Below are 27,883 nucleotides of genomic sequence, written 5' to 3'. Positions count from 1 at the left end.
TGGGGCAGCGTGCGCAGGGTGGCCCCCGATTCCCATGACAAGGAGCACCCAAGGGAAGCGGCCCCCCCCTTGGGGCAGGACACCTTGGGGACGGCTCCAGGGGACACGGGGACTTCCAGGTCGAGGCCTGGCCCTGGGATAGGCAGGGGAAGGGGCTGGGAGCGGGCAGGGGCACGGGGTGGGCAGCGTTTGTCACCCAGGTGGCCCCAGGGGGCTCGGACCACCCGGACCCACACAAGGGGAGCGGGGCCAGGAGCAGGACAGGCCCCAGCTGCCCCCCCAGGCACCCCCCAGCCCCGCTCTGAGCTCCAGGTTGCTCCATCCCCGGCAGGAGCCGGGCTGTGTCCGTGCCGGTTTCCTCCCGGTGAGCCCCAAAAAGCCCCAAAAAGCCCCTGCTCAGAGGGGGCCCCGCGGCTCTGTCTTGGGGCAGCTCCGAGCTGTGACCCCGGGGGGGCTCGGGGGGGCCCCAAACACCCAGCGTGCGGTGGGGGCGTGCGGGGGGCACGGGGCCAGCACCGGGCAGGCGGCGAATTAACGGATACCGAGGGGTCAGGGCTTGGGCCGGCCCCCGGTCGGTGCCGGGCGCTCCGTGCCCGGTCCCCGGTCTCCGGTCCCCATCCCCGGCTGCCACCCCCCTCCCGCTCCCCGGCCCCCCCCTCGTGTCCCGGTGCCGCGCGGCCCCGCCCCGTGCCGGTTCCCCGCCCCGGCGGGGGTTGGACGGGGCGGCCCCGGGCGGGGCTCCCGGTGCGGAGCCGCTTCTTTGGATAAGAGGCGCGGGCGGCGGGGATGGGGCAGGTGCGGTGAGGGCGGCGGCACCGGCAGCAGCGGGGCAGGGCGGCCCCCCCCCCCCCCACACCTCGCCCCCCGGTACCCCCCTCCCATCCCGGCGGCACTTCGGGGGCTTTCCGCGAGTCCGGGGCTTTTCCTTCCTCGGCCCCCGCGGCTTTCCCCGGGGCATGGAGCGGGCGGCGGGCGCGCAGCGCGGGGGGCGCCGCTGAGGCTCGGGGGCGCCGGGGGCGGCGGGGGCGGCGGGGCCGGGCTCGGGGTCCCCGCCGCCCGTCCATGGGCGCGCTGGAGCCGGCCGCCGGAGCCCCCCGCGCCGCCCTCCCCATGCTCAGCGGCGCCGCCAGCTTCGCCAAGGAGCCGCCGGGCGCCCGGGACGCCGCCGCCGCCGCCGCCGCTTACTACGGCGAGCCCGGGGCCCCGGAGCCGCCCGTCCCGCCGCTGCCCTACGCTGCGCCCCCCGTGCCCGGCGGCTACGGCGGCGGCGGCGGCCGCTTCCTCGGGCCGTGCCCTCCCTACCGGGCGCCGCCGCCCGCCGCCGCCCCGGGCGCGGGGAGCGGATACGCGGCGGCGGCGGCGGGCGAGGGCTACGGGGGCGCGGAGCTGTACGGGGGCGCGGAGGGAGCCTACGGCCCCGGGGGAGCCCCCCCGCTGTGCCCCCGCGCCGGGCCGCTCTGCGCCCTGCCCGGGTACCGGGCGGCCGGCAAGGTGCAGGTGATGCTCAACAACTTCCCGCTGTGGGCCAAGTTCCACAAGCACCAGACCGAGATGATCATCACCAAGCAGGGCAGGTGAGCGCCGGGCCGGGGGGTTCCGGGGGGCTCCGGGGGGCTCCGGGACTGCGGGGGGCCGGGGATGGGGCTGCCGGGGCGGTGGCACCGGGACGGGACGGGGCCGGCGGGGGCTGAGGCTGCGCTGCCTCCCCTGCCCTCCCCAGGAGGCTGGGGCGGATGTGTCGGGGCTGTGAGAGTGAGGGGGGGTCCCCGAGCCTCTGGGGGCGTCTTTCTGTGTGTGCAGAGGAAAAAAAATATGGGGGCAAAGCAGCCCCTCCACCCCGGTGTGACTTTTTAGGGGAGCGGAGGCTGGTTGCAAAGAGAAAGGGGACAGAGCCCACTGCCAGCACAGGCTCTGCGGGACGTCTTTGGGGTCCCGTGGGGGTGTCCCCGTGTCCGTGAGGGAGGAACGGGGGCTCAGGACCTCCCGTGACCGGGCTGGGTACAGGGACACAGGCACTGGTTGTACCGGGGAGCGCGGGGCGATCATCCCAGGGAGCAGAGGGACTGGATCCAGAGCTCGGTGCTGCAACAAGTGGGGAGGCCACGAGCACAGGGGGTGGGCGACAGCCCCAAGCCCCCTGCAGCACAGGAATCCCCACCTGAGCTGCTCACCCCAGGTGCCTGCGCTCCTCTGGGGGGGATGCAGAGGCTGGGAGCCCCCCGTGTGTGTGAGGGGGGCACTTTGGTGAGGTTCAGGGCACCAAAACAGCTGCTGGGGGCACTGCGGGTGGGCACCCGCTGTCCCCTCCTGCCCGCGGTGCTCGTAGTGGGGCCGCAGCCGGAGCTGGGAAGGACTGGGGCAGGACTGGGGAGCACGCTGGGGGGGGCTGAGACCCCCCTGCCCCTGCCAACACTCCTGCTCACGGGCACTGGGTGCAGTGGGGGCCATGGAGCCACCCCCCAGAGCTTGCCCTTTGGCTCCAGGCTGGAGTTTTGTGCTGAAATGAGGAGGGGAGCATGAACATGAGTGTTGGGGGGGGCAGGCAGGGTCTGGTGTGCGTGGCAGGGCTCGGCTGTGCTGGACCAGGTGGGGGGGGGAGGCCGGCAGCAGCTGCTGTTGCGTGTCCCTGCGGTCGGGGCTCAGCTCTGCCTGTGGCTGGCGGAGCCCCCAGCTCCCCTGCTGCAGCCACCCCCCCCCTGCTGTCCCCCCCCCCCCAGCCTCACTCCGCTCTCAGCCCCTTTTCCTGGGTGAGCGTCGGGGCCGGGGGCCGCTGGCAGCGCCCCTCTGCTGCCTCCCCCTCCGCCTTCCCTCGGCCGAGACAGACGGTGTCACTTCGATGCTGGCACCGACCTGCTTAATGTGTTGGAAGTCTGAACGCGTTAGGGCCGCTTGGTTTGCCACCGTCCTCCCCGGGCCTGCTCCCCCCGGCTCCCCCCCGCTGGGCTCGGGGCCGTGCAGCAGCAAACTGTCACCGCCGGGGATGGGCAGCGTGTCCCCCGTGTCCCCCGTGGGCCGGGGGTGTCAGTGCCTTGGGGGTGTTTCCTGCCCACCCCCATCCAGGTCCTGGGGGCGCGGTGCCCGCAGAGCCCCCGTCCCCTGCCCCGCTGCTGGGTCTGGCCCTGCCACCAGCTCCTGCCCAAAACCAGGCTTTTTGGGGGCTCTTCCTCTGGCTCCGTGCCCTGTGAGAGCTCTGCAGAGGAGCCGGGGTCTGGGGGATGTGTGGTCTGCGCTGGGGGGGCTCACACCAAACCCAGCCCCGGGGAGATGTCAAAACCCAGAGCCACAAAACATCCGCTTCCCCAGACCCTGAGCTGCTTTTGCAAAAATCTCTGTGCAGGGCCTGGCTGCAGCGCTGCTGAAACACAGGAAAAAACCCAAAGCGGGGGCACGAAGGGAAAGGTGCACGGGGGCTGGGGCGCTCTGCCCTCCCCGGGGGGCTCCTGTCTCAGGGAGGGGGCTTTGGGGTCTGTCAGTGGCCTTGCTGGTGCCGCTGGCAGAGCTGGGGCAGGACGGGGGCCGCATCCTGCTGGGGTTAGGACCCCCCCGCTGGGCTGTGCAGCCCCACGGCTCCCTCCTGGCCACTGCCCCCTTGGAGAGGAGCTGAGGCCAGGTGGGGGGGCTGCACCGAGTGACCCCCAGCTCGCCGTGGATCCAGGCGGGGGGATTTACCCCACCAGCGCCTTCCTGCCCGCTCCTGCCCCAGCTCCGTTCCACGTCCCCCGCCTGCCCACGCTGTCCTGTGCCCTCTCCTCCCTGGTGGAAAAATGCCCCCCCCCCCGGGCTCCCCGGTGGGTCCCTGCCCTCCTCTGCGGTGCCCGGGGCTCGGCCAGGGCAGGATTTCTGCGGAAAACCCCAAGGACTCACCACTGCCACATGGGCCATGGGGCAAAGGGGCTGGGGAATTCCTGCCACCGTTTTTTGCTGCAGCCGGGGCTGGCTGTGCCCTCGGAGGGCTCGGGGGCTGGCTGTGCCCTCGGGGACGGCTTTGCCTTCGGGGACACGAGGAGTGGCATTGTCTTCAGGGTGTGCAGGGGTGGCTCTGTATTTGGGGACGCATGAGTCAGTGGTACCTTTTGGGGGGACCCGGGACACTTTCCAGTTGCCATCTGCACTTGGGGACGGTTTGGCTTTGAGCGGATGCAGGGGTTGGCTCCGCTTTGGGACACCGAGGAGGTGGCCTCACAACGGGGCACTGCGGGGCTGGCCTCGCCTTCCGGGGGGACCCTGGGCTGCTTCGCCCTCGCTGGTGGCTGCATGGGGATGGGGATGGGGATGGGGACGGGGATGGGGACGGTGTTCCCAGGCGGCTGCACGGGGAGGACGAGGCCAGCTCCCTGTGCCGTGCCGCACCGTGCCACGCCATGCTGTGCCGTGCCGTGCTGTGCCGTGCCGTGGGGTGGGGGCTGGGGCAGGTGCTGCAGGGGCTGCGCCGATCTCCCACGCGGCCGCGGTTCTTGCGGCCGCTTCGTCTGGGGCGCGCCGGGTTGCCATGGGGAGCCGAGGCGGCTCAGGAAGCTGGCAGCCCCCCCCCCCCCCCCGGTGTGTGGGCTCCGGGGGCTGCCTGAGCAAGGCTCCCCCCGGGCCGCCCGCTCGCCTCCCCAGCCGGGTTCATCCTCAGCTCCCTGCTCGCCCTGTGCCCAGGTTCTTGTGCAAGCTGCAGCCCTGCGTCCTTGCAGCCCTGTCCCCTGGATGTGTGCACCCCCTGGCCCCCCAGCTGCACCGGGCCCTGGTGGGGGGGGACACCCGAGTCAAGGGGTTCCTGCAGGGGCACCTGGGGGCAGCCGGGAGCCCCCCGCAGAGCTCCAGGGACAAAGCTGCAGAGGGGCAGAGGCAGGAGGCTGGCGCCAGCTTCGGGGTGAGCGCGGGGCTGGGCCGGTGGGGGTCCCGCACCCCCCCGTGGCACCTCCCAAACCACAGGGGCCAAACCCAGGGGAGCCGAGTCCTGCCTGAGAAGCAGCCCCAGGAGCTCAAACGCCGGTGGATTTAAAAATAAATGCGAGGCTTGCGTGGTTTCGGGTCTTGCCACCGCCCTCCAGTGCCCCGGCCAAGCCCTGTGGTTTGCACCACGGCAGCATTTGAAATAAAAATCTCTCTTTGCTCCCCCATCAGCACAGCATTGGGGAGACGGTTGTGGTGGAGCAAACAAAGTGCAAAACCCCAGAAAAATGCTCGTTTCTTCCTCCCTGCTCTCTGCAGCACGGGGCTTGGTGCGGCACCCAGCGCGCCTGCCTGCACCAGGGCTGAGCGGCCTCCGTGCTCACCGGGACCCGGTGCCGGGGGGGGAGCCTGGGGGGGGCATTTCCCGGGGGGCCACCCGGGACCCGGTGCAGCCCGGTGCTGCCGGTGCCTCGGGGCCGGTGCAGCCCTCGCTGCCGCCCTTTGATGTGGTCGGGATTTTATCGGGGGGGGGGGGGGAGCCCCGGTGCCTCGAAGCGGCAGCTTCTTGGGGACCAAACCCCAGCCGAGGCCGGGCAGGGATGAGCCCGGGGCCCCCCCCCCAGGGCTCGCTGTGTGTTGGGGGCCGGGTGTCGGCCCCCCCACAGCCCCCCCAGAGCTGCGGTGCCGGGGGCTGCCGCCTGCCTCGGCCCCAGCACTGAGCACGTGCGCGGCTCCTGGCAGCGCGCTGCTTTCTTTTTCTTTTTTTCTTTTTTTCTTTTTTTCTTTTTTTTCTTTTTTTCTTTTTTCTTTTTTTTTTCTTTTTTTTCTTTTGTTTTTTTTTCTTTTTCTTTTTTTCTTCTTTGTTTTCTTCTTCGTTTTCTTTCTTTTCCTCCCTCTCTCACAAGGGCAATGTTGAGTCTCCAGCCCCCTGCCATGCTCCACTCTTTCCCCTGCTCCTCGCCCGCTGCCGGCCCCGGCCCCACGGCCCCTGCCCAAGCAGCGCTTCCTGCCCCGGAGCCCACCGGCAGCTTCGGGGGCTCCCCAGCCCCGGCCCCCCCCCCCCATATTTCTGCCTGCCCACCCCCAGCAGATGCAGAGGAGCGGGATGGGGCCGTGGAGCCCCCACCCTGCAGGTGCCGTCCCAACTCCGCCGGGCTCTGCCTCAGGGCAGGGCGAGAACCCCAGGGCTGGGGGGGCAGGGGCAGGGACCCCCCAGGGATCCCCCCTTCCCAGCGGGGAGGCAAAGCAAACCCCAGGGCTGCAGCCAGGACAGGGCCGGCTGCTGGGGGGGGAGCAGCAGGGCCCCCACCCCACCCCGCTGCCCAGCCCCTGCCTGCTCACGGCTTTTGGGGCCCGTTCGGAGGAGCCCCGGTCCCTGCTTTTTGGGAAATGGGGGCACCAGGAGGAAACCAGAGCAGAGGGGACGAGCCCCCCCACACACACACACACCCTGACCTGTGCCCCCCGCCCTCACCCGCTGGGCACCAGCACCCAGGCAGCGGCACGGGCTGACGGCGCTGCTTGGACTGGGGCTCGCCAAAACTCCAGCGGGTGCTGAGATGCCCCCCCCCAAAAAAAAAAATATGCCCCCCCTTGAGGAGCCAAACTCTGGCTGGGGGGGGTCCTGAAGCAGCGTCCCCAGCTCGAGGTCCTGCTGCGACCCCAAACCTGCAGCTGGGGCCAGTGGGGACTGAACCCGGGGGTGAGGGTTTGGGGTCGTCCCCCCCTTAGTGCACAGGGCATGGCCGTGCTGGGGGGGGGACAGATGCAGCCCCCGACCGCAGGGACCCCCCCGGCCGTCCTGTCCCGTCCCCTCGCTGCCCTTGGCGCTGGCGCCCAGCCCGAAATAGCAGCGGTGTTGGTTTCCGAACCGGAAGGTGCTCAGGGAGGGGGAGGAAGGTGCCGGGGGGGGGGGGATCGGCCCCGGAGAGCAGCCCCCAGCTGCCAGGGTCAGTCAGCACCGATGGCACCCCCCGGGCATGAGGGGGGGGGCTGGTGGTGGCTTCCCCCCCCCATGGGCAGAGCAGGACCCACGGCCCCGCAGTGGGTGGGGGTAACGCGCCCGCTGTGCCCCGACCCCGCACGGGGTGCAGCGGGGCTGTGGTGGGGGGGGTAACGCTCCCGTTGTGCCCCCCCCAGGCGCATGTTCCCGTTCCTCAGCTTCAACCTCTCCGGGCTCAACCCCGTGGCCCACTACAGCGTCTGCGTGGACGTGGTGCTGGTGGATCAGCACCACTGGCGCTACCAGGGCGGAAAGTGGGTGCAGTGCGGCAAGGCCGAGGGCAACATGCCAGGTACGGCAACACGGGCCCTGTCCCACCCCCCCGACCCCTCCCCGGGGGGTGCCTGTGAGCGGGGTAACCCCCCCCCCATGTGTGCCCCCCCCCCCCCAGGGAACCGCCTCTACCTGCACCCCGACTCGCCCAACACGGGCGCGCACTGGATGCGGCAGGAGGTGTCCTTCGGGAAGCTGAAGCTCACCAACAACAAGGGCGCAGCCAACAACGTGGGACAGGTAGGGCCCCCCCCGGCCCCCCCCCCCAGCACACACACACCTGACCCCCCCCCAATGATATGCACCCCCCTGACGGCCGCTGCCCGCAGATGATCGTGCTGCAGTCGCTGCACAAGTACCAGCCGCGGCTGCACGTGACGGAGGTGAAGGAGGGCGAGGGCGAGGCGCCCTGCCCCTCCCCGCACACCCACACCTTCGCCTTCCCCGAGACCCAGTTCATCGCCGTCACCGCCTACCAGAACGCCGACGTGAGTGCGAGACCCCCCCCCTGACACCCCCCTCCCCTCCCTCCCCAGGCAGCGCCCCCCAGCCTCACAGGGACCCCAAACACACCCAGGCATCACAGCAGCCCCCGGTACCCCCCCCGGTGCCCCCCTGGCCCCCCAGCATCACAGAAACCCCAAAGCCAACCCTGCCCCGACCCCTCCCTCTGCCAACACCCCGGCACTCCCTGCAGCCCTCACCCCCCCCCCCCCATATCCCATCCGCATCCCAGCACCCCCAGTGCCCCCCCAGCACCGTCCAGCACCCCAGGTCCCCATCAGCCCCCCCCTCACCATGGGCCCTGGGGTGGGCACCCTGGGGGCTGCAGGCTGGAAAAGGGCCGGGGCACAGCCCTGCTGGAGGTGGGGGCTGGCAGCAGCCCCTGCCCCCCCCCCCCAACATCTCCACCCCCCCCCAGATCACGCAGCTGAAGATCGACCACAACCCCTTCGCCAAAGGCTTCCGGGACAACTTTGACTCGTGAGTACCCCCCTGCGCCCCCCACCGCCCCCCCACCTGGGAGGAGCGTGCCCCCCCCACACACACACCCACCGTGTGTCCCCCCCCCCCCCAGGATGTACGCGGCCTCGGAGGGCGACCGCCTGACCCCGTCTCCTCCGGACGCCCCCGGCTGCCCCCAGCTGCTGCCGGGCCCCCGCTTGCAGCCCTTCCTGCAGGAGCAGTACCCGCTGCCCCCCGGCCGCTTCTACAACGGGGAGCGGGGCCCCCCCCCTGCCCCTGCCCCCCAAGGACCCCCCCCGCTGGTACTTCGCCCCCCAGCAGCCGCCCGCCGGGGCGCTGGAGTTCGGCGGCTACGAGGGGGGGTTCGGGGGGGGCAAGCTGATGCCCTACGGGGTGAAGCCCTTCGCGCTGCCCCCCGCCACACACCCCCCCCCTGCCCTACTACCCCGAGGGGCCAGCGGCTTTCGGGGGGCCGGGGGCCTGGGGGCCCGGGCAGTACGTGCCCAAGGGCAGCCCCGGGACCCTGGGCTGGTACCGGGAGCCCCGGGAGGAGAAGGGCAAGGAGGCGGAGGGCTGGACCCCCGAGCCCCCCCCCATCAAGCCCGGGGAGGCGACGGAGCCGGGGCTGTACGAGGGGGGGTGCAAGCGGCGCCGCGTGTCCCCGTACCCCTCCAGCGCCGAGAGCTCGCCCCCGGCCCGCAACGGGGACCTCTACGACAAGGAGCCGGGCGCCGACGGCGGCTACTACGGCTTCTACGGGAACTGAGCCGGGGGGGGGGGAGCACGCAGACCCCCCCCCCCCAACACACCAGGCACCCCAACAAACATCGGGCACCCCGGAGCCACGGCAGCAAAAACCCTTCAGGGGCTGGAGCCCAGCGCAGGGCACCCTTGACCCCCCCCCTCATTGAACACCCAGTGCTGGGAAGACTTTTTTTTTTTGGGGGGGGGGGTGCATTCAGACAATCAGCCCCCAGTGCCACCCAGGTGGGGCCACGGGGGTGGGCGGGGGGGTGGGGGGGTGGCCAGGGCCCTCTTTTTTGTTCTTTTTTTTTTTTTTGGGGGGGGGGGTTGATGCTGAAGTATTTATTGAGCCCCGCGTGGGGCGGGGGCGGCAGCACACGGCGCAATAAAGGGGACGCTGCGGGTGACACCGCCTCGCTCGCCTCTGGGGGGGGGACACGGGGAGGGAAACTGAGGCAGGGAGGGGGCGGTGTCTGTGCTACGGGACATGGGGGGGGGACACAAACACCCTGGGCTCGGAGGGAGGGGGGGGACACGGCCTGAGCCCGGGGGGGGGGAGGAAGCACGCTGCACACCGCGGCTCTCTGCAGACTTTATTGGAGAGGGGCCCCCTCTGCCTCCGGGGGGGCTGGAGGGGGCTGCCCGCCTGCGGGCACCTTGGGACCCCCAGCCCGCTGTGAGGCCACCCTGGGGCCGGGCAGGGGGGGCAGGAGGGCACCACCTGTGCCCCCCCAGCTCCCCCCCCCCGCTATTTGGGATCACAGTTTTGCTTGAACGCAGGCGCAGCGGCTGCGAGGGGCCGCGGCCGGGCACTGCCTGCCCGCAGCCAGCTGGGGGGGGGGCCCTGCACCCCAATCTGGGGGCTTCGGGGGGCAGCAGCCGGGGGGGCTCAGCCCCGGGGGGGCCGCTACCAGAGCACGGCGCTGTCCAGGTGGGCGAAGCCGGGGTCGAGGCGCAGCTTCCAGTAGGTGTTGTTGGTGACCCACGACTCCTTGCCATTGGCGTCCGTCAGCCGCCTGTGGATGGGGGGGGGGTCGTCCCTGGGGTGCCCTCAGGGCCCCCCCCACGCCTCGTCCAGGGGGTTTCCCCGTTCCCCGAGTGCCCCTGGTGCCCCCGTTCCCCCGTGCCCACCGGAAGAAGCGCGCCTGGTGCGTGATGTTGTTCTCCTCCATCACCCGGCGCCGGTCCCGCTGCAGCTGCTCGATTTGGCGCTTCTGCGTCTCGGCCGCCGGCACGTTGCCCTCCTCCAGGTACCTGCGGGGCCCCCGCGGTGAGGATCCCGTGCAGCCCCGGATCCCCCCCCCCAGCCCGGACCCCCCCTCCCAGCCCCGTGCCGCTCACCGCTGGTCGGGGCGCAGGCGGGTGTCGGTGGAGGGCAGCACGCGGCGCAGCTCGGGCGTCAGCTCGTTCAGCTCCAGGGCGAACTGCGTGAAGCCGTAGTTCCTCTCATGGTCGTGGGGCATGGGGTCTGGGGGGGGGGCACACTCTCAGCACCCTGCCAGCACCCCTGGGGCAGGGCACCCCCCGGGTAGGGCACCCCCCGGGTAGGGTCCCCCCCAGGTAGGGTCCCCCCGGAGCAGGGCACCCCCCACACCCCCCCCCCGCTCCTTACTGGCTCTCCAGACGCAGTGCCCCGGGGGGGCCCCTCGGTACAGCCCCTCGTGCCACTTGCCGGCCAGGCGCTCCACCACGGTGCCGCTGCGGCTCAGCACCGCGCCCTGCACCTCGTTGGCCCCCGCGCCCCAGTACCGGGCCTGCGGGCACCAGCACCGCACCGTGGGGGCGGGGCCTCGGGGAGGGGGCGGGGCTACGGGGAGGGGCGGGGCTATAGGAAGGGGTGTGGCTACAGGGAATGGGTGTGGCCATTGATTGGGTGGGGTCGTGTAAAGGGTGGGGTTATAGGGAAGGGGCAGGGCTATAGTGGGGGGGTGGAGCCATGGGGAAGGTGTGGGGCCAATGGGATGGGGCGAGGCCATGGGGGGCGTGGTGATGGGGTGTGGCCATTTAGAAGGGGTGGGGCCATGGGGAAGGGGCGTGGCCATAGGGACAGGGCAAACTATGGCGCAATGATTGGGTGAGCACGTTGCTAAAGGGGCGGGGCCTGGGCTGGAGGGGCGGGGCCAGGCCATGGCTATGCAAAATAGCACCCAACAGGGGCGTGGCCAGGGGGTGGGCGGGGCTGGGGGATCACAGGGTCGCACCTTGCAGAAGGTGAGCTTGCAGTGGTAGGAGGCATCGCGCGTGTTGCGGATCAGCACCTCCCCGTAGTGCTCGATCCAGCGCGGGCCGCTCAGCACGTTGTGGATGCAGGTGGTCACCTTGTTCCACTCGAAGTGGTCCCCGGACCTGACAGCGCGGGGTCAGGGGGCGCAGGGCACAGCCGGGGGGGGGGGGGGGGTGCAGGGTCAGAGGGTGCGGGCGCTCACCTGGGCAGCTGGACGTTGACGGTGCCCATGGGGACGATCTCCAGGGATTTGCCCCAGAATTTGTTCTTCCACCTCATGTCTGGGGGCGGCAGGCGGTGAGACCCCGCGCCCCCGGTGGACCCCCACAGCCCCCTCCCCGGCACCCACCTTGCCAGAAGACGAAGTTGTCGGACTCGGCGTGGCAGGCGGAGATGGGGGGGTGGTGGCAGACCTGGGGGAGGAAGAGCTGCAAGTCCCCGTCCCCATTCCCATCCCTGTCCCCGTCCCCGTCCCCGTCCCCGCAGCCCCCCGCCCCCGCTACCTGCTCGCTGATGAAGCGGAAGCCGCGGTCGGGCCGCACGCACTCGTAGGTCTCTCCCAGCACGGGGTTGAAGGGCTTGCTGCCCGCGCGGTAGAAGGTGGAGGCGTAGGCGGACACGGCGAAGGCGGCCACCAAGACCTGCGGCGACCACGGCTGGGTCAGGCCCCCCCGGCGATGCGTCCCCCCCACCCCATACCCAAACCGTGTCCCCCCCCCCCCCAGTGTCCCGCACCAGGCGCTGCCGGGGGTCGCGGGCGCGGGCGGCGCGGTCGAGCAGGGCGCTGTACTCGAGCTCCTCGCAGAGGCGCTGCAGCGTGTTGAGCGGCTCGTTGAGCTGCACGGGCAGCGCCACGCGGGACAGATCCTTCCCCACGCTGCTCCGCAGCAGCCCCCACAGGCTCACGTCCCCCGGCGGCGCGGGGGGCGCGGGCAGGCGGCTGCGGCGCTGCGGGCCCGGCCCCGGCAGCTCCAGGGGGGGCGGCTCCACCACCCCCCCCGGGCCGTCCGCTCCTGCAGGGGTAGGGGGGACGTGGGTCGGGAGCCCCCGCAGCGGCACCCCAGACCCGTCGCCCCTCCGCGGAAGCCCCTCTACCTGTCTGGGGGTGCCCGGGCCCCCCCGGCTCGGCCGGGTCCTCGCAGATGCTGTTGGTGGCCTCGCTGATGCAGGACTCGTCATCCGAGGCCTGGGGATGGGCACAGCGGCCATCGGGTGGGCTACGGGGGCAGGGGGCTGCGCCGGGGGGTGGCACCCCCGGGGGAGATCGGGATGGGACTGGGGAGTCTGGGGCACAACACGGGGACAGGACGGGGGGGACACCACAGGACGGGAGGGGAAAGGAGCAGTGGGGGGCACCGGCAGCACCCGGCCCCCACCGATGGGCTCAGGGACTGTGGAGCCCCAGAGCACCCTGCTGAGGGGGCTGCGGGGGGCTGCAGGGGACACTGGGGGGGCATGGGGGCTATGGGGGACTGCTACTGGGGTGGCTAATGGGGAGGGACAGGGGAGAGAGAACAAAGAGGTGAACCGACAGAACAGCAGCAGCTGGGGGGGCACTGAGCGGGGCTGCAGAGCCCCCCCTGGCTGACCCAGCCCACCTGAAGCCCCCCACACACACACCTCGTTCTCGGAGGAGCTGGCGGAGAGGAAAACCTCGCAGGCGTCGAAGAACTCGGTGTGCGAGTCGGCCAGCGAGGCGATGCTGCGCTGCGAGCGCTGCTGCTCCCGGCCCTTGGCGGGCAGCGCGTCGGGCTGGGGGGGCGCAGGCAGCGGCTCAGCCCCCGCCCCGGCCCCATGGAGCCCCCCAGCCCCGGCCCCTGGCCCCCTCACCTCGTCGGGGTGCAGCGAGGCGAAGGAGTCCAGGGTGGTGTCGGAGGAGACGGACAGGGAGTGGAAGCGGCGCAGCCCGTCCCGCGCCTCCAGGCTGGGCAGGGCGGCCTGCGGGGGGGCTGAGCTGGGGCAGGGGCCACGACCAAGGTCGGGACCCCCCCATCTCCCCCCTACCCCAGCCCACGAGGGGGTCATGGATCACCTCGCCACCAAGAGACCCCCAGCGCAGGGCCGAGGCCCCACCGAGTCATGGCACCCATGGGTCCCCCCCGGCACCCCCCTGGCTCAGCCTGCACCCCCTCACCCCAGTGGGGCCGGCGCTGCCCGGGCGGGGGGCTGAGCGCCGCCGGTCCAGCGCCTGCCGCATCTCCTCCAGGCGAGCCCTCTCGGCCGTCAGCGCCGCCACCACGCTGCTGAGCGAGCCGTGCACTGCGGGGACAGGGGCAGGGGCAGGGCGGGGGGTTGCAGCACATAACGTACCCCCCCTGGGACCCCCACACCCCGCTTGGTGCCCCCTCCCCGGTCCCACCTTTCTGGGCCAGCAGCCAGAAGCTCCGCTGCAGCTGGCTGTACTCGGGGGGGAGGCTGAAGGGCAGCTGGCCCGGCTCCAGGTAGCGCGAGAGGTTGGGGACGGAGCCGTGCAGGCGGCCCACCTGCGGGGGGCACGGGCTCAGCAGGGGGCTCCGTCCCCGGGCCGCACCCCAGGGCTGGGCAGGATGCCCGCGCCCGCCTCACCCTGCCGATGGAGTCGTCCTTGGCGAAGCTCTGGGTGCACCACATCCTGGTGCTCCTCCTGCCCTTCTTGGGCCTCTCGGCGGCGGCTGAGGGCTGGGGGCAGGGGCGGGTGGTGAGCGCGGGGCGAGGGGGCCGCGAGGCTCGGCCGCAAACCCTGGCGCTCACCTGGCCGCTGGAGATGAGGGGCGCGGAGGGGATGCGGTGCAGGGACTCCAGGCTCTGCAGCATCCCCGTCAGCTCCCGCAGCTGCTCCTGGCACGCCGACAGCTCTGGGCAGGGCGCACAGAAGCCGGGTCAGGGATGGGGACGGGCGCCCCGCGTCCCCGTGCCCCCCCGGAGCCCCCCTCACCGGCCGAGCAGCGCTCCAGCCCCTCGCTGTCCTTCAGCCACGCGTCCACCTTGTCCCGGGAGCTGGCAAGGGCGGACAGGGCGGGGGCGCTGCCCGAGGGCAGGATCCGTGTCCACGGGCCCTGGGGACAGAGGGACGCCCTCAGCAGCCCTGCTCACGGACACGGCCCTGCGCCAGCACCCCAAGGTGCCACCGACCTGTGCAGCGGCAGGGGTCGTCCCGGCGAGACCCCCGCTGGGGCAGGCGAGGGGGTCCGGCCTCTCGCCCTGGTGGTGGGAGCAGAGGCTGCTCACCCAGCTGGCAAAGAGCTCCGGGGACTTGATCTGCGGGACAGGAGCCGGTTGGGGGGGGGGGGGGGGGACGCGACACCCCAGCCCCCCCCAGCAGCCACCGGGCACCCGCAGACCTTGAGGTGGTAAATGTTGTCCTCCGTGTCCAGGTCAACGCGCTGCGCCTTCTTGTTGACGGACATGACGGACTGACGGACGTCGATGGCGCCGTGCAGCTTGCCCTTCAGGACCTGGGGGGCCCCGGGACCGCCGTCAGGGGGAAGTTTCCCTTTCTGGGAGGGGAACCGGGCTCTCTCCCACCCTGTGCCCGCGGGGGGGTGGCGGGCACACCGCCCAGGCCCATACTCACGTCCTGGCGCGTGGTGGCATAGGTCAGGATGCCGTTTTCCAGCACAAAGTACCTCTGGGGACGGAGAGGGGCGATTGACACAGGGACAGGGGGCGATCCCTGCAGCCCCCTCCTCCAGGGGCCGAAATCCCCCCAGGGCTGGGCACACTCTGCCCGTGCCCCCAGCCGCCCCCTACCTTGTGCCAGCCCTTGAGGGGCCATTTCCTCTTCTTCAGCAGGAATCCCTCCTGCCGCGGGGGCTCCCTGCTCGGGCTGCCCCGGCCCCGCGGCTCCTCCACCACCTCCCAGCTCTCCGAGCCCTGCGGGGAGGGGTCGTCACCACGGGGGTCCCCCGGGGGTGCCGGGGCCTCTCTTTATCCCCCGAGGCCCCACGGAGCCCCCCGCCCGCAGCCCCCCACCTGCTGCACGCTGCTGTGCTTGGAGGACACGGTGCTGTTGGAGCGCGACGGGGCCCTCCGGGGCGACGCGGGGTCCTTCTCGTGGCTGCCCATGGCCGGGGGGGGCCGCACCGAGCCCCCCACCCCCGGTCCGTACCGGGGGGCTGGCGGTCCCAGCTGGGCCCTCACGGCCCGGGCAGGGGGACCGGCTGCGAGGAGGGGGCGCCCGGTGAGGGAGCGGCGGGGGGGGAGGATGCAGAGCGCAGCCCCCCGGCCCCCCCCGTGCCTCAGTTTCCCCGGGCGCAGGGTTGGCCCCGGCCCCGCCTTATCTCGCCTCCGCCGCCGGGTCCAGAGTCCGGCCCCGCGCCCTCCCCACGGGGCGCTGCCACCGGGGGGGGGGGGGAGGAACGGCCCCGGTCCTGCCCCCGACCCCAGCCCCGGTCCCGGTCCCGGCAGCGCCCCCTGGGGCGGGGGGAGCGGGACCGGCCCCGTGCGCCCCCGGCAGCGCCGAGCCCCCCCCGGCCGTGCCCGCAGCCCCCGGCCGTGCCGGGCCCCCCCCGCCCGCACGGAGCCCCGGGGGGGGGGCTCCCCCTCCGCGCCCCCCCCCACCTCCAGCGCTACCGGGGACCCCGGTCCCGGTGCGGGAGCCCCGGCGGCACCGGGCGGCAGCGACCGCGAATCCGCCCCGGAGCGGAGGGGCCGGGGCCGGGGGGGTCCCCGCCGCGCCCCGAGGGAGCGGCCCCGGGGGGTCCCCGCCGCCCCCGGCCCGGTCCCGGTCCCGGTCCCCCCGGGCTCACCTGTGCGGGCGGCGGGCGCGGAGCCGGGGCCGGGGCCGGTCGCATCCTGCCCGGCGGCTGCAGGAAGCGGAACACGGAAGGGGGCGGAGGCGCCGGGCCGGAGCCGCTCGGCTCTGCCCCCTGCACCGTGGAGGACCGGAGCCGGCGGCACCGGGGAGCCCCGGGACCCCCCCGCGCAGCCCCGGCCCCAGCCCCGGCGGCTTCGTGCGCCGGGAGCCGGAGCTGCCCCGGGGCGCCCACCCTGCGCCCCCCCCATCCTCACCCCGGGGAAGGGGGCTCGGGAACGGCCGAGCCACGGTCACGACCCCCACACCCCGCACCCCCCCGGCCCCAGGGGCACCCCTCTGGGGCTTTGGGGCTCCCTCCCAACGCCCCGCCCCGCTGAGCTGCTCCAGGAGAGCAGGGCACGGCTCAGCCCCCCCCGAGGAGTCAGTACGGGGCAGGAGCCCCCCACCCGCCCCCCCCAGAGAGGAGCCAGGCTCAGGGATCGCAGCCCCCACGGGCTCAGTTTAATGGCAGCAGCCCCGCAGACGCAGCTCCCCCAGCTCCGAGCTCCCCTCCGCACATCTCGGCCCCTGGGGGGCCTCCAGGGGGGCACAGCCCCGGCTCTGCCTCCTCCCGCCCACCCCAGCGCCCCCCCTGCCCCCCTCCCACACGCAGCCGGGGCAGCTCCGGTGCCGCTGGTGCGGGCAGGGGGAGCCGAGGGAAGGGATGAGGCGGGGGCTGCAGGCCCACCACTGCCCCCAGCCCCCTGCCGGCGGCCAGCACACAGCAAAACTCCGAGCCCTGGCCCGTGAGCGAGGAGCCGACCCTCAGCCAGCGCACGGGGCCAAACAGGGGCCGGGCTCAGGGTGCCCCAGGGCTCTGGGGGGGCTCTGGCCCCGATGGGGTCCCCCCCTGGCCGGCCCCGTCCTGCAGCTGGTGGATGTGCTGGTCCAGCAGCGCCGTGAGGTGCGCGGCCCCGTGCTGCAGCAGGGAGCACGTCTGCGAGGGCAGCAGCGTCAGCGCGCCCAGCGTCTGCCCCTGCGAGGCCTCCAGCGAGGGCAGCTTGGCGAAGTTCTCCACCCCCTGCCTGCTCAGGATGGTGTCGTCGATGCAGGCGCCTGGAAGAGAGGGGGAGGCACGGCTGGGGACGAGCACGGGGCTGCGAGGAGAGGCTGCGAGTGCTGCAGGGCCACGTGCTGAAGCCTCCCGGGACTCTCACCATGATACCAGGGGATGGGGGACAGCTCCCACACCACAGGCAGTGCTCCCCGCTCCTCCGCCCCGCAGCAGCAGCTCCCTGCATCCTTCCCCTCCCTGCCGCCACCCAAAGCTGTCCCAGAGGACCCCCGTAGCAGAGGGACCCCCTGTCCCCAGCCCCAGCAGCGGGCAGGAGCCCCGAGCTCAGCGCTGGAGGACGGAGGTGGGGGCAAGGGGGGGGCTCTCACCCAGCAGGTTGACCTGCGGCACTCCCTTCAGCACCCGCAGCATCTCCTTCGCCTTCGTCTCCGGGCTCACCAGCAGGATGTTGCGCCCCACGAAGAGCGGGAGGAGGTTCCTGTAGCGGGACTGGGACAGCACGGGGCGGACGATCTGCGGGAGGCAGCCCTCAGGGCGCAGCACGGGGGCGGCACCGGGGGCAACCCCTCACCCCCGCCTCTGCCCCCAGCCCCACCTCGTTCAGGACGAACTTGACCTCAATGTTGTGTTTCCGCAGGTAGTGCCTCATCAGCACCACGTCCTCCCCGGGCATGGAGTTGTACTGGCACACCGCGACCATGCGGCTGTCCCGGAACACCTCCTCCACCTGCCGCCGTAACAGCCGGGCGTACCCGTTATCCTGCGGGGAGCGCGGCGATGGGGACGGCCGGGGGCTGGGGGCTGGGGGCTGCCCCCACCCTGCAGCCGGACCCGGTGAAGCGAGGGGCTGCCGTGCACCGGGGGGGCACCGGGCAGACGGGACGGCCCCGGGCCCAACCCCTGGCAGGGCTGTGCCCGCCCCAGGGCCCACACACGGGGCGGTCGCTGCACAGCTGCCCGGTGCCCCCGGTGCCCCCCCCGTTACCTCCTGCTGTGGCTGTTGCGGGGGCCGCAGGCAGCGCTCGGGGACGGGGGGGCGCGGCGGGAGGTACTCGGTGAGGGCCATCAGCTTCTGGCGCTGCAGGTGCACGGCCTTCCAGTGCCGCGTCACCGCCTTGGAGCTGCGCCGGGCGAGCCGCAGGGCGGGCAGCCAGCCTGGGGGCGGCCGGCAGAGATCGGGGACGGCACCGGACCGGGAGGGACCGGGACCGGCCTCCCCCACCGGGCCTCCCCCTGCCCCTGCCCACCCCGTGGCCCTCCCCGTGCCCGTCCCCGTCCCCGTCCCCGGTCCCGGTGCCCCCATCCCCGCCGCTCACCCCGTGCTTATCCCCGTCCCGGTCCCCGGTCCCCCGGTGTTCACCCCGACCCCGTTTCCCGGTCCCGGTCCCGGTCCAGTCCCGTTTCCCGTGTCCCGGACCCGATCCCAGTCCCAGTCCCGGTCCCGGTCCCGGTCCCGTCCCCATGCCCGTGTCCCGGTCCCGTTTTCCGTTTCCCTGTCCCGGTCCCGGCTCTCACCCGTCCTCCACGGGGCCCCGCCGCTGAGCGCCGCCATCTTGGCCGCGGGCGCGCGGAGCCTGCTGGGCCGCCGGAAGCCCCGCCCCTTCCGGCCCGGCCGTCTCCTAGCAACGAGCACGCTGCGGCCGGCCCCGCCCCCCGCTGCCCGGCCCGGCCCTGGCCCCGCCGCCCCCCGGTGCCCTCCCCGGTCCCCCCCGGTCCCCCCCGGTCCCCCCGCCATGTCCGGGCGGGGCCGGGCCCGCCCCGGGGCTGAGCTGTGCGGCCTGCAGGGGGTTCGCAGCCTGGGCCTGCAGCGGGTGAGGCACCGGGGGCAACCGGGCCGGGCCCCCCCCAGCTGGGCCCCGGTTCACGTTGCTGTTTTCACGTTGCTGTTTTTTTGTTGTTGTTTTTTTTGTTTTTTTTTTCCCCCAGAACCGAATCGAGAAGATCGAGAACCTGTGCTGCTTCCCCAACCTGCGGTACGCGCGGCCCCCGCGGTGGGGGGAGCACCGGGGAGACCCCGCGGGACCGGGGGGCTCCGAGGCACGGCCGGAACCCGGCAGCTGGGCACGAGACCCCCCCCCCCCCCCCCCCCCCGCCCCTGTGCTCCGCAGGTTCCTGTCCCTGGCTGGGAACCGCATCCGCAGGGTGCAGAACCTGCGGCCCCTGCAGCAGCTGCGCGTCCTGGACCTGTCCCAGAACCTGATCCAGACGCTGGACACAGGTGGGCGGCACGGCCGGACCCGGCGCTGGCCTCGCTCTGCCCGGGCAGTGCCCAGGCCGTGGGGTGGCACCGGCACAGCCTGGCCCCGTGCCTGGGGTGCACATCCCTGTGGGGCACTGGGAGCCCAGGAGTCTGCTTCCCCTCTGACCCCTGCCCAGCAGAGGTCAGGCAGTCGGGCTCACGCTGCCCCAGGCTGCCAGGAGGCTCCCATGGGTGCATTTCGGCAGAAGGGGAAAAGGGGAAGGGACCCAGGGGCGTCTCCCTTGGCACTTCTCTAGTGTTTCTGGTGTGGCACCAGGCGCTGTGCTTGGAGACGGGTGAGAAAGGGAACAGTGACAGTCTGGGAAGGGAAAAAATCTCTGTTCTCACTGTCGGGCTGTGAGGAATACCCGTTCCCTCAGCTCGCCCAGCTGGGAGGCGCGAGGCTGCTTCCCACGGCGGGGCCGTGGCCTCAGGAATGTGTCTGAATGCCCCGGGAGGTGGCGGCGCTCAGGGGCTTGCTGCACGCGCAGCTCCGTGGGGCAGGGGGGGCTCAGGCCCCTTCTCAGCCTCCCTCCCTCCCCTCGCCCCGTGCAGACGAGCTGCCCCGCAGCCTCCGGCTCCTGGACTTAACGGGAAACGCGTGCACCCGGCAGCCCGGGTACAGGTGGGTCGGGGGAACCTGGTGGTGATGAAGGGGGAGAGGAGCCCCCCAACCCCGCCAGCCCCTCAGCGAAAGCAGCCCCTGGACGTACTCAGCACCTCCCCCGGACCCAGGAGGTCACAGCCTGACTCTGCCCGGGCTGGGGGGCGCAGTGAGGGGGCTGCGGGGTCACGGTGGCGGGGTCACGGCTGCTGCTCGCCTGCTGCTTGCAGGGAGCTGGTGGTGGGAGCGCTGCCCCACCTCCTGCAGCTGGACACCTGGCCCCTCCGCGGCTGCACCGACCCTGCCCCGGGTGAGGAAGAGGAGGAGGAGAAGGAGGAGGAGGAAGGTTCTCCCAGCAGCGAGGATGACGAGGAGCTGTTCTTTGAGCCCAGTGCCCCCTTCACTGCAGACAAAGGTGCCCGGGCAGAAGCAGGACACAGCTTGCACGGGGTCACCCTGTCCCCAGGGGTGACACCAGGAGGGGGCAGGGAGCTCGGGGGGCTGTGCCAGGCCCCCCCCGTGATTCCCCTCCCTCCCGGGCAGATTTCTTTGCAGACCTTCACCAGGAGCTGGCCGGGCGCTCCCGGCGGAGGCGGGGGGAGGCCCTGGAGGAACACCGGAGCCGCCTGCAGGAGCTGCGGGGGCTGCTGCTGCCCCCCCCGCCGGGCTCAGCGGGCACCGAGCCCTGCCGAGCCCCCAGCCCCGGGGAGGGGGGCACAGCCCCGGCCCCAGGCCCCAGGCAGGCTCAGTCCCGTCCCCACGTGAAGCGGGGGGCACGGCCGCGTCCCCCCCCCGGGGCAGGGCAGGCCGCCCCCCCGCAGCGCGGCCCTGTGAGGGGAGACGAGCAGCAAAGGAGCAAAGAAGCAGGCAGCAGCCCAAGGAGCCGGCCCCGGCGCAGCAGCAGTGGGGATTAAAGGCTCTTTATTCCTACAGGGCTCTGGCTGCAGCTGGGGCACACGGAGGGGCTGGGGGGGGGGCAGCCCCCCCTCCCTGTCACCCCCTTCTAGGCCACGGCCCTCCCTTCCAGCACTGGTTTTACTGGGGCACGTTACGGGGCTGGGGGCTCCACAGGGAGGCTGCTCCAGAGCAGGAGGAGGCGAGGAGCCGGGCAGGGCTCCGGGGGGGGGGAGGTTTTCTCAGCCCCCAGCAGGGAGCGATGCCATGGGGGGGGCCGAGCTGGAGCCCAGGCTCAGCTCCCCCGCCCTCCCAACCCACCTGCGCCGGGTTTATTTGTAAAACTTCATCTCCGCATCCACGCAGTCGAAGAAGAGCTCAGCCAGCTCCTCGGGGCGGGGGGCCACGTCCCCCCCCAGCAGCGCGTTCACCGCCTCCAGGCCCTGCCTCTCCAGGTCCCGCAGCGTCTGCTGCAGCTTCTGGCCCTGCTCCTGGCGGGGTCAGGGGCAGAAGAGCTGAGGCCCGGCACCCGCAGGGCACCCGACTGCCTCCCCGTCCCCGCGGGAAGGGCTCTGCAGTACCTGGTCCCGCTCCATCAGCTCCAGCGCCGCCTGATGCCGGCGGTACAGCTCGTGCCGCCGATCCACCGTGCTCTGGAAGCGCGGCACCTTCCTGGCGGGGTCGTCGCTGAAGCTGGGAGACAAAACCTGCGGCGCGGGCTTCAGGCCGGCCACGAAGACGAAGGGCTTGAAGACAGACCTGCCGCAGAGGAGCCGGGGCCGTGGCACCGCCGCGACACCCGGCCCAGGGCACGGCTCGGCCACCCCAGGGCCCCCCCCCCGACCGTCCTCACCTGGACGGGTCCGGGGTGGCCGTGAAGAAGTGGACGCAGGGCACAGCGGGGTCCCGGGGCAGCACGGACACCATGCTGCCCGCCGTGCGGAACCCCTCCGAGTCCACGCAGATGCCGCTGGCCTTGTCCCGCAGGATGGCCATGAAGGTCTCCGCCGTGATGTGCCCTGGCAGGGGAGGCAGAGCCACAACGGCTGCTGCGGCCAGGGGGAGCGAGGAGACACCAGGGCGAGACGGGTACGGCCGCCCCCGTGCCCCGGTCCTGTCCCCGTGCCCCGGTCCTGTCCCCACGCCCCCGGTCCTGTCCCCGTGCCCACCTGCATGCTGCCTCAGCAGCTCCTTGCCGGCGCGGTAGCGAGCCTTGGCAGCTTCCATGCGGGGCGGCTGCTGCTCCAGGGAGAAGGCGTCGGCGAAGCTGAACTCCCCGGCCCCGCTCCACCAGCCCTGGCTCCGGGCTCGCTGCCGCAGCTCCGCGTGCTCGGCCGTGATGTCCGTGCCGATGCTGAGCTGGTTGGAGATGTTGCGGCTGCCCTCTGCCGAGGTCAGGGAGGATCAGGTGAAGGGGAGGCCCGAGGGGACAGGGCTCCCAAAAAACAGCCCGAAGCTGGGGTAAGCGAGGCGACGGCGGGACCACCACCCAATATAACCAGTGCCCGCTCACCTCGGATCCGCTGGGCCGCCCAGTAGCGGCCGGCCGTCTCCAGCACCCAGGCCTCGGCGCGGTCAGCCAGCAGGAAAGTGTTGTGGTAGACGAAGGGCACCGGCTCCTCCTTGCAGCTCCCGCCCTGGCCGTGCCGCTCCAGCAGGGCCGTGATCACCTCCAGGGCCTCCCGGGCAGAGCTGCCCCGCTCCAGCCCCAGCCTGCAGCGCCGCGGGCACCCGGTCGGCCTCGCGCCCCGGGGGGTCGCGGGGGGCGGCGGGGGCCGGTGCTCACCTCACCAGGTCCATGCCCAGCAGCGCCTCGTCCTCGCCCACGGGCTCGCGGGTCCAGACGCCCTCGTTGCCCACGCAGACGCCGTGCTCGTTGGCGCCCATCTCGGCGCCCCACAGCCACGCGGGGCGGCTCAGCACCACGGCGTGGGTCCTCTGGGCCTGCTCGATCTCGAGGTAGGTGCACTGTGCGGCACGGGGGTGGCGGCGGCTGAGCCCCGGCGCTCCTCCCGCCGCCCCCAGGGCCCCGGTGCCCTCCGTGCTCTCACCTGGACTCTGTCCCCGGGGCGGTGCGTGGCGGCGGGGACGTAGACAATCTCCTGCACCTCGTGGCGCGGCCGGTCAGCGTTCTTGCCGAAGATGACGGCGGGGGCCGCGGTGTGCGGGGGCAGCGCCACGAAGCAGTCGCAGGACGAGGGCGCGGGACCCTGCCCCGCCATCCTGAACCCGGGGGGGCACCGACGGGGGCGTCACCGCCTCGTCCCTGTCCTGGACGTGGCCCCAGGACCCCCACCCCGGGGCTGGCTCGGTCAGAGGGGCACCGGCGCCTCCTGCCCCGGGGCCCTGCGGGTCCGCACCGACCGGGGCCACCCTCGACGACCCCAGGCACCGGGACCCCCCGCACGCACAGCCCCGGTTACCGGGACCCCCCAGGTGCACGGATCACGGCTCCCGCCCGCCCCGCCCGAGCCCCGTTACCGGGACGCCCCCACCCCGCGGACCTGCCGACGCTGCCGCCGCCGCCGCCGTTGCCGCCCGGTCCCGCCCCCCCCGGTCCCCGCCCGCCCCGTCCGGTGCGGCCGACGGCGGCGCCCCGTGGCCGGAGGCCGCAGGACGGCGTTACCGGCCCGGTGCCCCCGGTGCCCCCGCCGGGTCCGAGGGCGGCCGCGGGGTGCAGGACGCGACCCCCGGGGACCCTCCCGGTCCCTCCCGGTCCCTCCCGGTCCCCCCCCCAACCTCCCCCATCCCCGCACAGAGGAGCCGGAGCGCCGGGCCGTGGAAAACTCGCGGTTTATTCCGGTACAAAACGAGCCCCCGCCCCGCAGCCTCCTCCCGCGCGGCCGCCGCCCCCCGCCCGCCCCCGGCCGCAGCGCCCCCGGCCCCCGGGCGGGGCTGGGCGGGGGAGCCCGGGGCCGGCGCTGCCGGTTCCTCCCCGGCCCGGGGCGGTGCCGGGGGGGGGACGCGGCGCGGGGGCAGCGCGGGGCCGGAGCCCCACGCCGCAGCCGGCCGGACTGGTTCGGGCGGGCGGGGGCCGGCCTCCGGCCTCCCCGCCCGGTTCCGCAGCCTCCGTTGCCCCATCGCGGCGGGCAGGGGCGGGGGCCGAGAGCACCTGGCCCCCCCCCAACCCACCCCCCCCGGGATCACCCGGTACCGCCCCGGGCCCTCCCCGGTACCGCCCGGGGCTCCGCGCCCCCAAACCCAACCCCCTCGACAGGCACCGTACCGGGTACCGGGAGGGGGGGGGGCGGCTCCGTGCTGGGAACGGCGGCGGGGGGGCTGCGGCGGCCCCGGGCCCCAGCGAGACTTCACCTCGGGAGGGGTCCTCCGGGGGGCGCGGGGCGGGACGGGACCGGGGTGGGGACGGGGACGGGGTCGGGACCCTGCGCCGGTCCCGTGTCCCCCCCCCCCCCCCCATCACAAAGGGCCGCGGCTACAGCTTCACCCGGAGGCTGCCACCCTGCCCGGGTAGCAAAGCCTGGCTTCACCTTAATAAAATAATAATATTAATAATAATAATTAATAATTAATAATAATAATAAAACAATCGAAACCGAAGGCTGCGGGGCGCCCTCTGGGCACGGACCCCGCTCGACTTCACCTCCACCCCTTCCCCCCCGGACCCCGGGGCGCTCCGAGCCCGGGCAGCCCCGGACACGGCCCCCCCCGGAGCCCCAGGATCGGGGCCCCCCCCCCATCTCCCCCCTCCCCGGATTCCCAACTGGTGTGAACTGGTGCCGGCTGCGGGGCACAGCCGGTGGTCCCGGTGCCCCCAGCAGCCCGCCCTGCCCCCAGCCCCCCCCCCCAGCTCCCAGGTCCCGTCTCCTTTGCCGAAGGGGTTCTGCCAAAACCGGGGGGATAAAACCCAAAAGGTCGAAAACCCGAGCACTTCGTGGACCGCCAGCCGGGGGATGAAGGACGGATGGGGGGTCCCTGGGGGAAGGGGGACAGCCCCAGAGGAGGGGAGCTGTGGGGTCCCTGGGGGGGACACCCCAAGACATTCCCAGGAGATACGGGGACCTGGGCAGGGACAGACGGGGTCCCCGGGGGGACAGGCAGCATGCACAGGGGGACAGGTGGATGCCCCCCGGACTAGGGGGTCCCGGGGAGGGACGGTTACAGGGCCCCAGGGGATGGGCAGCATGCACGGGGCGGGGGGGGGGGACAGCCGGGGGCCCCGCAGGTGCAGGGTCCCCGGGGACAGGCAGCATGCAGGGGGCGGGCGGGGGGTGCCCGCAGCTGCGGGGTCCCCGGGGAGGGACGGCCGCGGGAGGGAGGGGGGGGGCGGGGATGGGGGGGGGGACCGGCGGGCGGAGGAATGCGGCCGTCCCGGCTCTCCCGGGGCCGCGGCCGCCCCGCGCTTCCCGCCCGGGGCCGCGGTGGGTGTGGGAAAGCTGCAGGCGTGCGCTTGGGCAACCGCGTGCCCAGCGAGAGACGCGCCCGCCGCGGCCCCCGGCCGGGGATGCCGCCCCCAGCGCAGCACCCCCCTGCCACAACTCACATTCAAGCAGGGTTTCTCTTTCTTTTTTTTTTCTTTTCTTTTTTTTTTTTCTTTTTTTTTTTTTTTCTGGCCTCAATTTGGGCCAAAAAAAAAAAAAAAAAAAAAAAAGGGGGGTGGGAGCCGTAGCACCCGAGCCCCAAGTGGGGGTCCCACGGGCAGGCTACGGGATTCCCCCCCCTCGGGGGTAAGGAGCCCCCCACCCCCAGCACCGAGCTGTCCCCAGAGCAAACGGCACCAAAAGCCGGGGGGGCGGCGATTCCCCCAGCATCTCGGGGGCTGACGGGGAGGGGGCCGGGGAGCGGCGTCGCCCGGGGGCTGCGGGGCCGCGGCCACGCTCCCGGAGCGAGGGCTCTGGGGCTCCTCTCGCTTTCTCCTTCCTCCCCGCTCGGGCCGGACAAGCCCAGGCAGCGCCGGCTCCTCGGCTCCCCTTGATGTTCCTCCCAAACAGCCCCGCCGCCTGCCAGCGGCCTCCCGAAAAAAGATTTGGGAAGCCGGGGGAGGACGGGGGGAGCGGGCGCGGGACAAGTGAAACTGCCGCGGGCAGCGCCGGCTGCGCCGCTCCACACCCGGGCACGGCCGCAGCGGGGGGGGGGGGGGGCTGCGGGGTGGGCGGCGGGGCACGGGGACCTGCCGCCCCCCCCCCCCCCCCGGCTCTGCGGGGCACGGGGGGGCCGCCGCCCGGCTCCCCTTCCCTCCGGCGGCACGTCGAGCGCACGGTGCCAGCCCGGCCCCCCCCTCCCCGCCGCATCCCCGCGCCCCTCGGAGACCAGCCCCGAGGGGGCACCGGGGTCCGTCCCCCCCCCCCCCGCCGGCAGCGGCCCCCGGCCCGGCGGCTCAGTTTGTGGGGGCGGCGTTGCCCCCCTCGGGCTCCCGCTTGCCTCCCTTGGCGGCCGGCGGCTCCCCGGCGCCCTTGGCCTCGGGCTCGCCGCCGTCCTTGGCGCCGTCGTGCGTCTTCATGTGCTTGCCCAGGTGGTCGCTGCGCATGAAGACGCGGCCGCAGACGGGGCAGGTGAACTTCTTGGTGCCCGTGTGGGTCTGGAGGTGCCGCTGCAGCTCGTCGGAGCGGGTGAAGCGCTTGCCGCAGAAGAGCCAGTTGCAGACGAAGGGCCGGTCGCCGCTGTGCCAGCGCAGGTGGGCCTTGAGGTGCGAGGTCTTGGCGTACGCCTTGCCGCAGCCCGGGATGTGGCAGTTGTGCAGGTGCTTGCGCTTGGCGCCGTCGGGGCAGGGCCCCCCCCTCTCGGCCTCCTGGCAGTTGGGGCAGCGGCACGCCGCCTGCCCCCCGCCCCGCGGCACCGCCCGCCGGCCCCCCTTGGCCCGGCCGCCCCCCTCCGCCTCGGGGGGCCCCTCCAGCGCCTTGGCCCCCTCCGGCCCCAGGAGGTGCTGGGCGGGGGGCAGGAGGTGGGCGGGGGGGGCGCAGAGCTGGGGCTCGCCCCCGCCGTACCCCCCCAGCGGCGGCTGCAGCCCGGGGGGCGCGGGCACCTGCAGCCCCCCCTGCCCGTGGGGCAGCTCCATCCAGCTGGCCCCGGCGTGGAGGTCCCACCAGTTGACGCCCCCCTCCTCGCCGGGGGGGCCGGGGTGGGGGGGCCGAAACCAGGGCTCGTAGGGGTGCGCCATGTCCGGGGCCGCCTGCAGCAGCTTGGCGTAGGAGCCGGGGGCGGCGGGGCCGTCGGGGGGCAGCTCTAGCCGCGGGGGGCCATGGGGCTCGTAGGCGCCGGGGGCGGCGAAGGCGGCGTCGGGGCCCGCCAGCGGCAGCTCCGGGGGCGGCAGCGGGGAGGCGAAGTCGGCGCCCGCCGCGGCGCTGCCGTGGGGCTGGAAGGGCTGCAGCGGCTGCAGGTCCAGGTGGGTCGGGGAGGCGCGGGGCGCGTCGGAGGACTGGTTCCCAAGAGAGCCGCAGACAGCTGTGAGCATTGCCGAACGGCGGCGCGGGCGGTGGCGCAGACAGACCTGCAGGGCCAAGGAGGGGCGGCGGGGGAGAGAGGAGCCGTGAGAAGAGAGGGCTGCGGGCGCCCTCGCCCCTCCGGCCCCCCCCCCCCCCTTGCCCGCCCCAGGGTCTCCCCGCGGCCGCCCGCCCTGGCACCGGGGGGGCTGTCACCGGCGGCAGCCCCGGCCCCGGCTCCTGGCCCCGGGCAGAGCCCTGCAGCACGCGGGGAAACTGAGGCAGGCGGCAGTGCCCGTGTGGGCTCAGCGCCGTGCTGCGGGTGCCAGCCCTGCCGGGGCAGTGTCCAGCCCAGGGCAGTGTCCCCAGTGCCCGTCACCCAGCGCCCACCCCCTGAGGACATTTCCCCACCACACAGCCCAGCGGGACAGAGGCCAGGCAGGGGCACCCCCCCCTCGGCCCCCAGGCAGGGGGCACCGGCCCTGCAGACCCAGCGCAAGCCCCCGGTGTGGACCCAGCGGGTCACGTCTGTGGCCCAGAGGGGCTGGGGCCGAATTCCTGTACCCGGGGGAGCCGCAGGGCTCTGCCTCGACCCTCCCTGCCCTAACCCCCCTAACACGGCCGGGGCACCGACCCCTGCTGGGGTCCCCCAGGGGCTGTAGGGCAGCAAGCAGCAGCCCCAAGCCCCCGCCCCACTCCCGGCCCATCCCTGGGGTCTTGCCCCACAGCACTGGGACACAGCCCCCGGGAGCCCCCGAGCTGTTGTGGGGCCGCAGCCCCCCCCCGGGCCAGCTGGCAGTGGGACAGGGGAGCGGAGCCCCGGGGCCGAGCCAGCGGCAGCGCTTTGAAGCCGGGCTCAGGGCTGCCTTCGCCTGCGGCCACGCAGCCCCGGC

The 27,883-nt window shown here is 73.5% G+C and overlaps 6 protein-coding genes across 8 annotated transcripts; 2 read left to right on the top strand and 4 right to left on the bottom strand.

Annotated features, from left to right (window-relative positions):
• Positions 1–1,062: 1,062 nt before the first annotated feature.
• TBX21 (T-box transcription factor 21) lies at positions 1,063–8,885 on the top strand (the record flags this gene model as incomplete). Its single annotated transcript, XM_084301036.1, is given in 8 exon segments — positions 1,063–1,574; positions 7,018–7,172; positions 7,272–7,393; positions 7,483–7,641; positions 8,076–8,137; positions 8,232–8,382; positions 8,384–8,545; positions 8,547–8,885. Coding segments are annotated over 8 exon segments (1,662 nt in total).
• A 568-nt stretch (positions 8,886–9,453) lies between these two features.
• OSBPL7 (oxysterol binding protein like 7) lies at positions 9,454–15,864 on the bottom strand. 2 transcript variants are annotated; one of them, XM_084301349.1, is made up of 23 exons: positions 15,815–15,864; positions 15,039–15,226; positions 14,817–14,939; positions 14,641–14,694; positions 14,408–14,521; positions 14,199–14,324; positions 14,002–14,122; positions 13,818–13,921; positions 13,653–13,745; positions 13,447–13,570; positions 13,222–13,346; positions 12,918–13,025; positions 12,708–12,839; positions 12,183–12,273; positions 11,823–12,100; positions 11,591–11,728; positions 11,437–11,500; positions 11,290–11,368; positions 11,065–11,209; positions 10,476–10,617; positions 10,205–10,331; positions 9,995–10,117; positions 9,454–9,879 (listed from the first exon to the last, which is right to left on the bottom strand). In XM_084301349.1, exons 2-23 carry the CDS (start codon positions 15,129–15,131, stop codon positions 9,771–9,773), a joined length of 2,613 nt encoding a protein of 870 aa, XP_084157475.1. In that variant the 5' UTR covers positions 15,132–15,226; positions 15,815–15,864; the 3' UTR covers positions 9,454–9,770. The 2 variants fall into 2 exon arrangements, with proteins under 2 accessions (XP_084157475.1, XP_084157474.1); XM_084301348.1 differs by having other exon boundaries at positions 13,653–13,921.
• Positions 15,865–16,361: 497 nt separating this feature from the next.
• On the bottom strand, positions 16,362–18,459 carry MRPL10 (mitochondrial ribosomal protein L10). Its single transcript, XM_084300901.1, has 5 exons — positions 18,392–18,459; positions 17,862–18,031; positions 17,472–17,636; positions 17,245–17,389; positions 16,362–16,917 (listed from the first exon to the last, which is right to left on the bottom strand). The coding sequence occupies exons 1-5, from the start codon at positions 18,426–18,428 to the stop codon at positions 16,661–16,663; spliced, it is 774 nt and encodes a 257-aa protein (XP_084157027.1). The 5' UTR covers positions 18,429–18,459; the 3' UTR covers positions 16,362–16,660.
• A 150-nt stretch (positions 18,460–18,609) lies between these two features.
• On the top strand, positions 18,610–20,633 carry LRRC46 (leucine rich repeat containing 46; the record flags this gene model as incomplete). Its single annotated transcript, XM_084301091.1, has 6 exons — positions 18,610–18,687; positions 18,803–18,849; positions 18,985–19,094; positions 19,671–19,740; positions 19,950–20,134; positions 20,263–20,633. The coding sequence occupies 6 exons, from the start codon at positions 18,610–18,612 to the stop codon at positions 20,631–20,633; spliced, it is 861 nt and encodes a 286-aa protein (XP_084157217.1).
• On the bottom strand, positions 20,633–23,159 carry SCRN2 (secernin 2). Of its 2 annotated transcripts, none has more exons than XM_084301241.1 (8): positions 23,118–23,159; positions 22,665–22,836; positions 22,400–22,581; positions 22,127–22,326; positions 21,783–21,998; positions 21,467–21,632; positions 21,195–21,372; positions 20,633–21,104 (listed from the first exon to the last, which is right to left on the bottom strand). In XM_084301241.1, the coding sequence occupies exons 2-8, from the start codon at positions 22,833–22,835 to the stop codon at positions 20,946–20,948; spliced, it is 1,272 nt and encodes a 423-aa protein (XP_084157367.1). In that variant the 5' UTR covers position 22,836; positions 23,118–23,159; the 3' UTR covers positions 20,633–20,945. The 2 variants fall into 2 exon arrangements, with proteins under 2 accessions (XP_084157367.1, XP_084157368.1); XM_084301242.1 differs by having other exon boundaries at positions 20,633–21,098.
• Positions 23,160–25,948: 2,789 nt separating this feature from the next.
• SP6 (Sp6 transcription factor) lies at positions 25,949–27,022 on the bottom strand (the record flags this gene model as incomplete). Its single annotated transcript, XM_084301339.1, has 1 exon — positions 25,949–27,022. One exon carries the CDS (start codon positions 27,020–27,022, stop codon positions 25,949–25,951), a length of 1,074 nt encoding a protein of 357 aa, XP_084157465.1.
• Positions 27,023–27,883: the final 861 nt, after the last annotated feature.

This window comes from Netta rufina, assembly GCF_964035555.1.
Source record: "Netta rufina genome assembly, chromosome: 24".
Classification (NCBI taxonomy): Eukaryota; Metazoa; Chordata; class Aves; order Anseriformes; family Anatidae; genus Netta; species Netta rufina.
The sequence above is the reverse complement of the archived record's forward strand: the minus strand, read 5'-3'. Positions and strand labels throughout refer to the sequence as shown.

Coding starts and splice junctions, on each gene's coding strand:
- OSBPL7 (XM_084301348.1), bottom strand. CDS start 15,131: ATGGGCAGCCACGAGAAGGACCCCGCGTCGCCCCGGAGGGCCCCGTCG. Junction 14,522..14,640: donor ATGCCACCACGCGCCAGGAC/GTGAGTATGGGC, acceptor GGGGCCCCCCAG/GTCCTGAAGGGCAAGCTGCA. Junction 10,618..11,064: donor GCAAGCTCACCTTCTGCAAG/GTGCGACCCTGT, acceptor TGGTGCCCGCAG/GCCCGGTACTGGGGCGCGGG.
- MRPL10 (XM_084300901.1), bottom strand. CDS start 18,428: ATGGCGGCGCTCAGCGGCGGGGCCCCGTGGAGGACGG. Junction 18,032..18,391: donor CGGGGCCCCGTGGAGGACGG/GTGAGAGCCGGG, acceptor GGCCGCCCCCAG/GCTGGCTGCCCGCCCTGCGG. Junction 17,637..17,861: donor CGCAACAGCCACAGCAGGAG/GTAACGGGGGGG, acceptor CGCTCCCCGCAG/GATAACGGGTACGCCCGGCT.
- SCRN2 (XM_084301241.1), bottom strand. CDS start 22,835: ATGGCGGGGCAGGGTCCCGCGCCCTCGTCCTGCGACTGCTTCGTGGCG. Junction 22,582..22,664: donor GCCCCGGGGACAGAGTCCAG/GTGAGAGCACGG, acceptor CGTGCCGCACAG/TGCACCTACCTCGAGATCGA. Junction 21,633..21,782: donor GCTGCTGAGGCAGCATGCAG/GTGGGCACGGGG, acceptor CTCCCCTGCCAG/GGCACATCACGGCGGAGACC.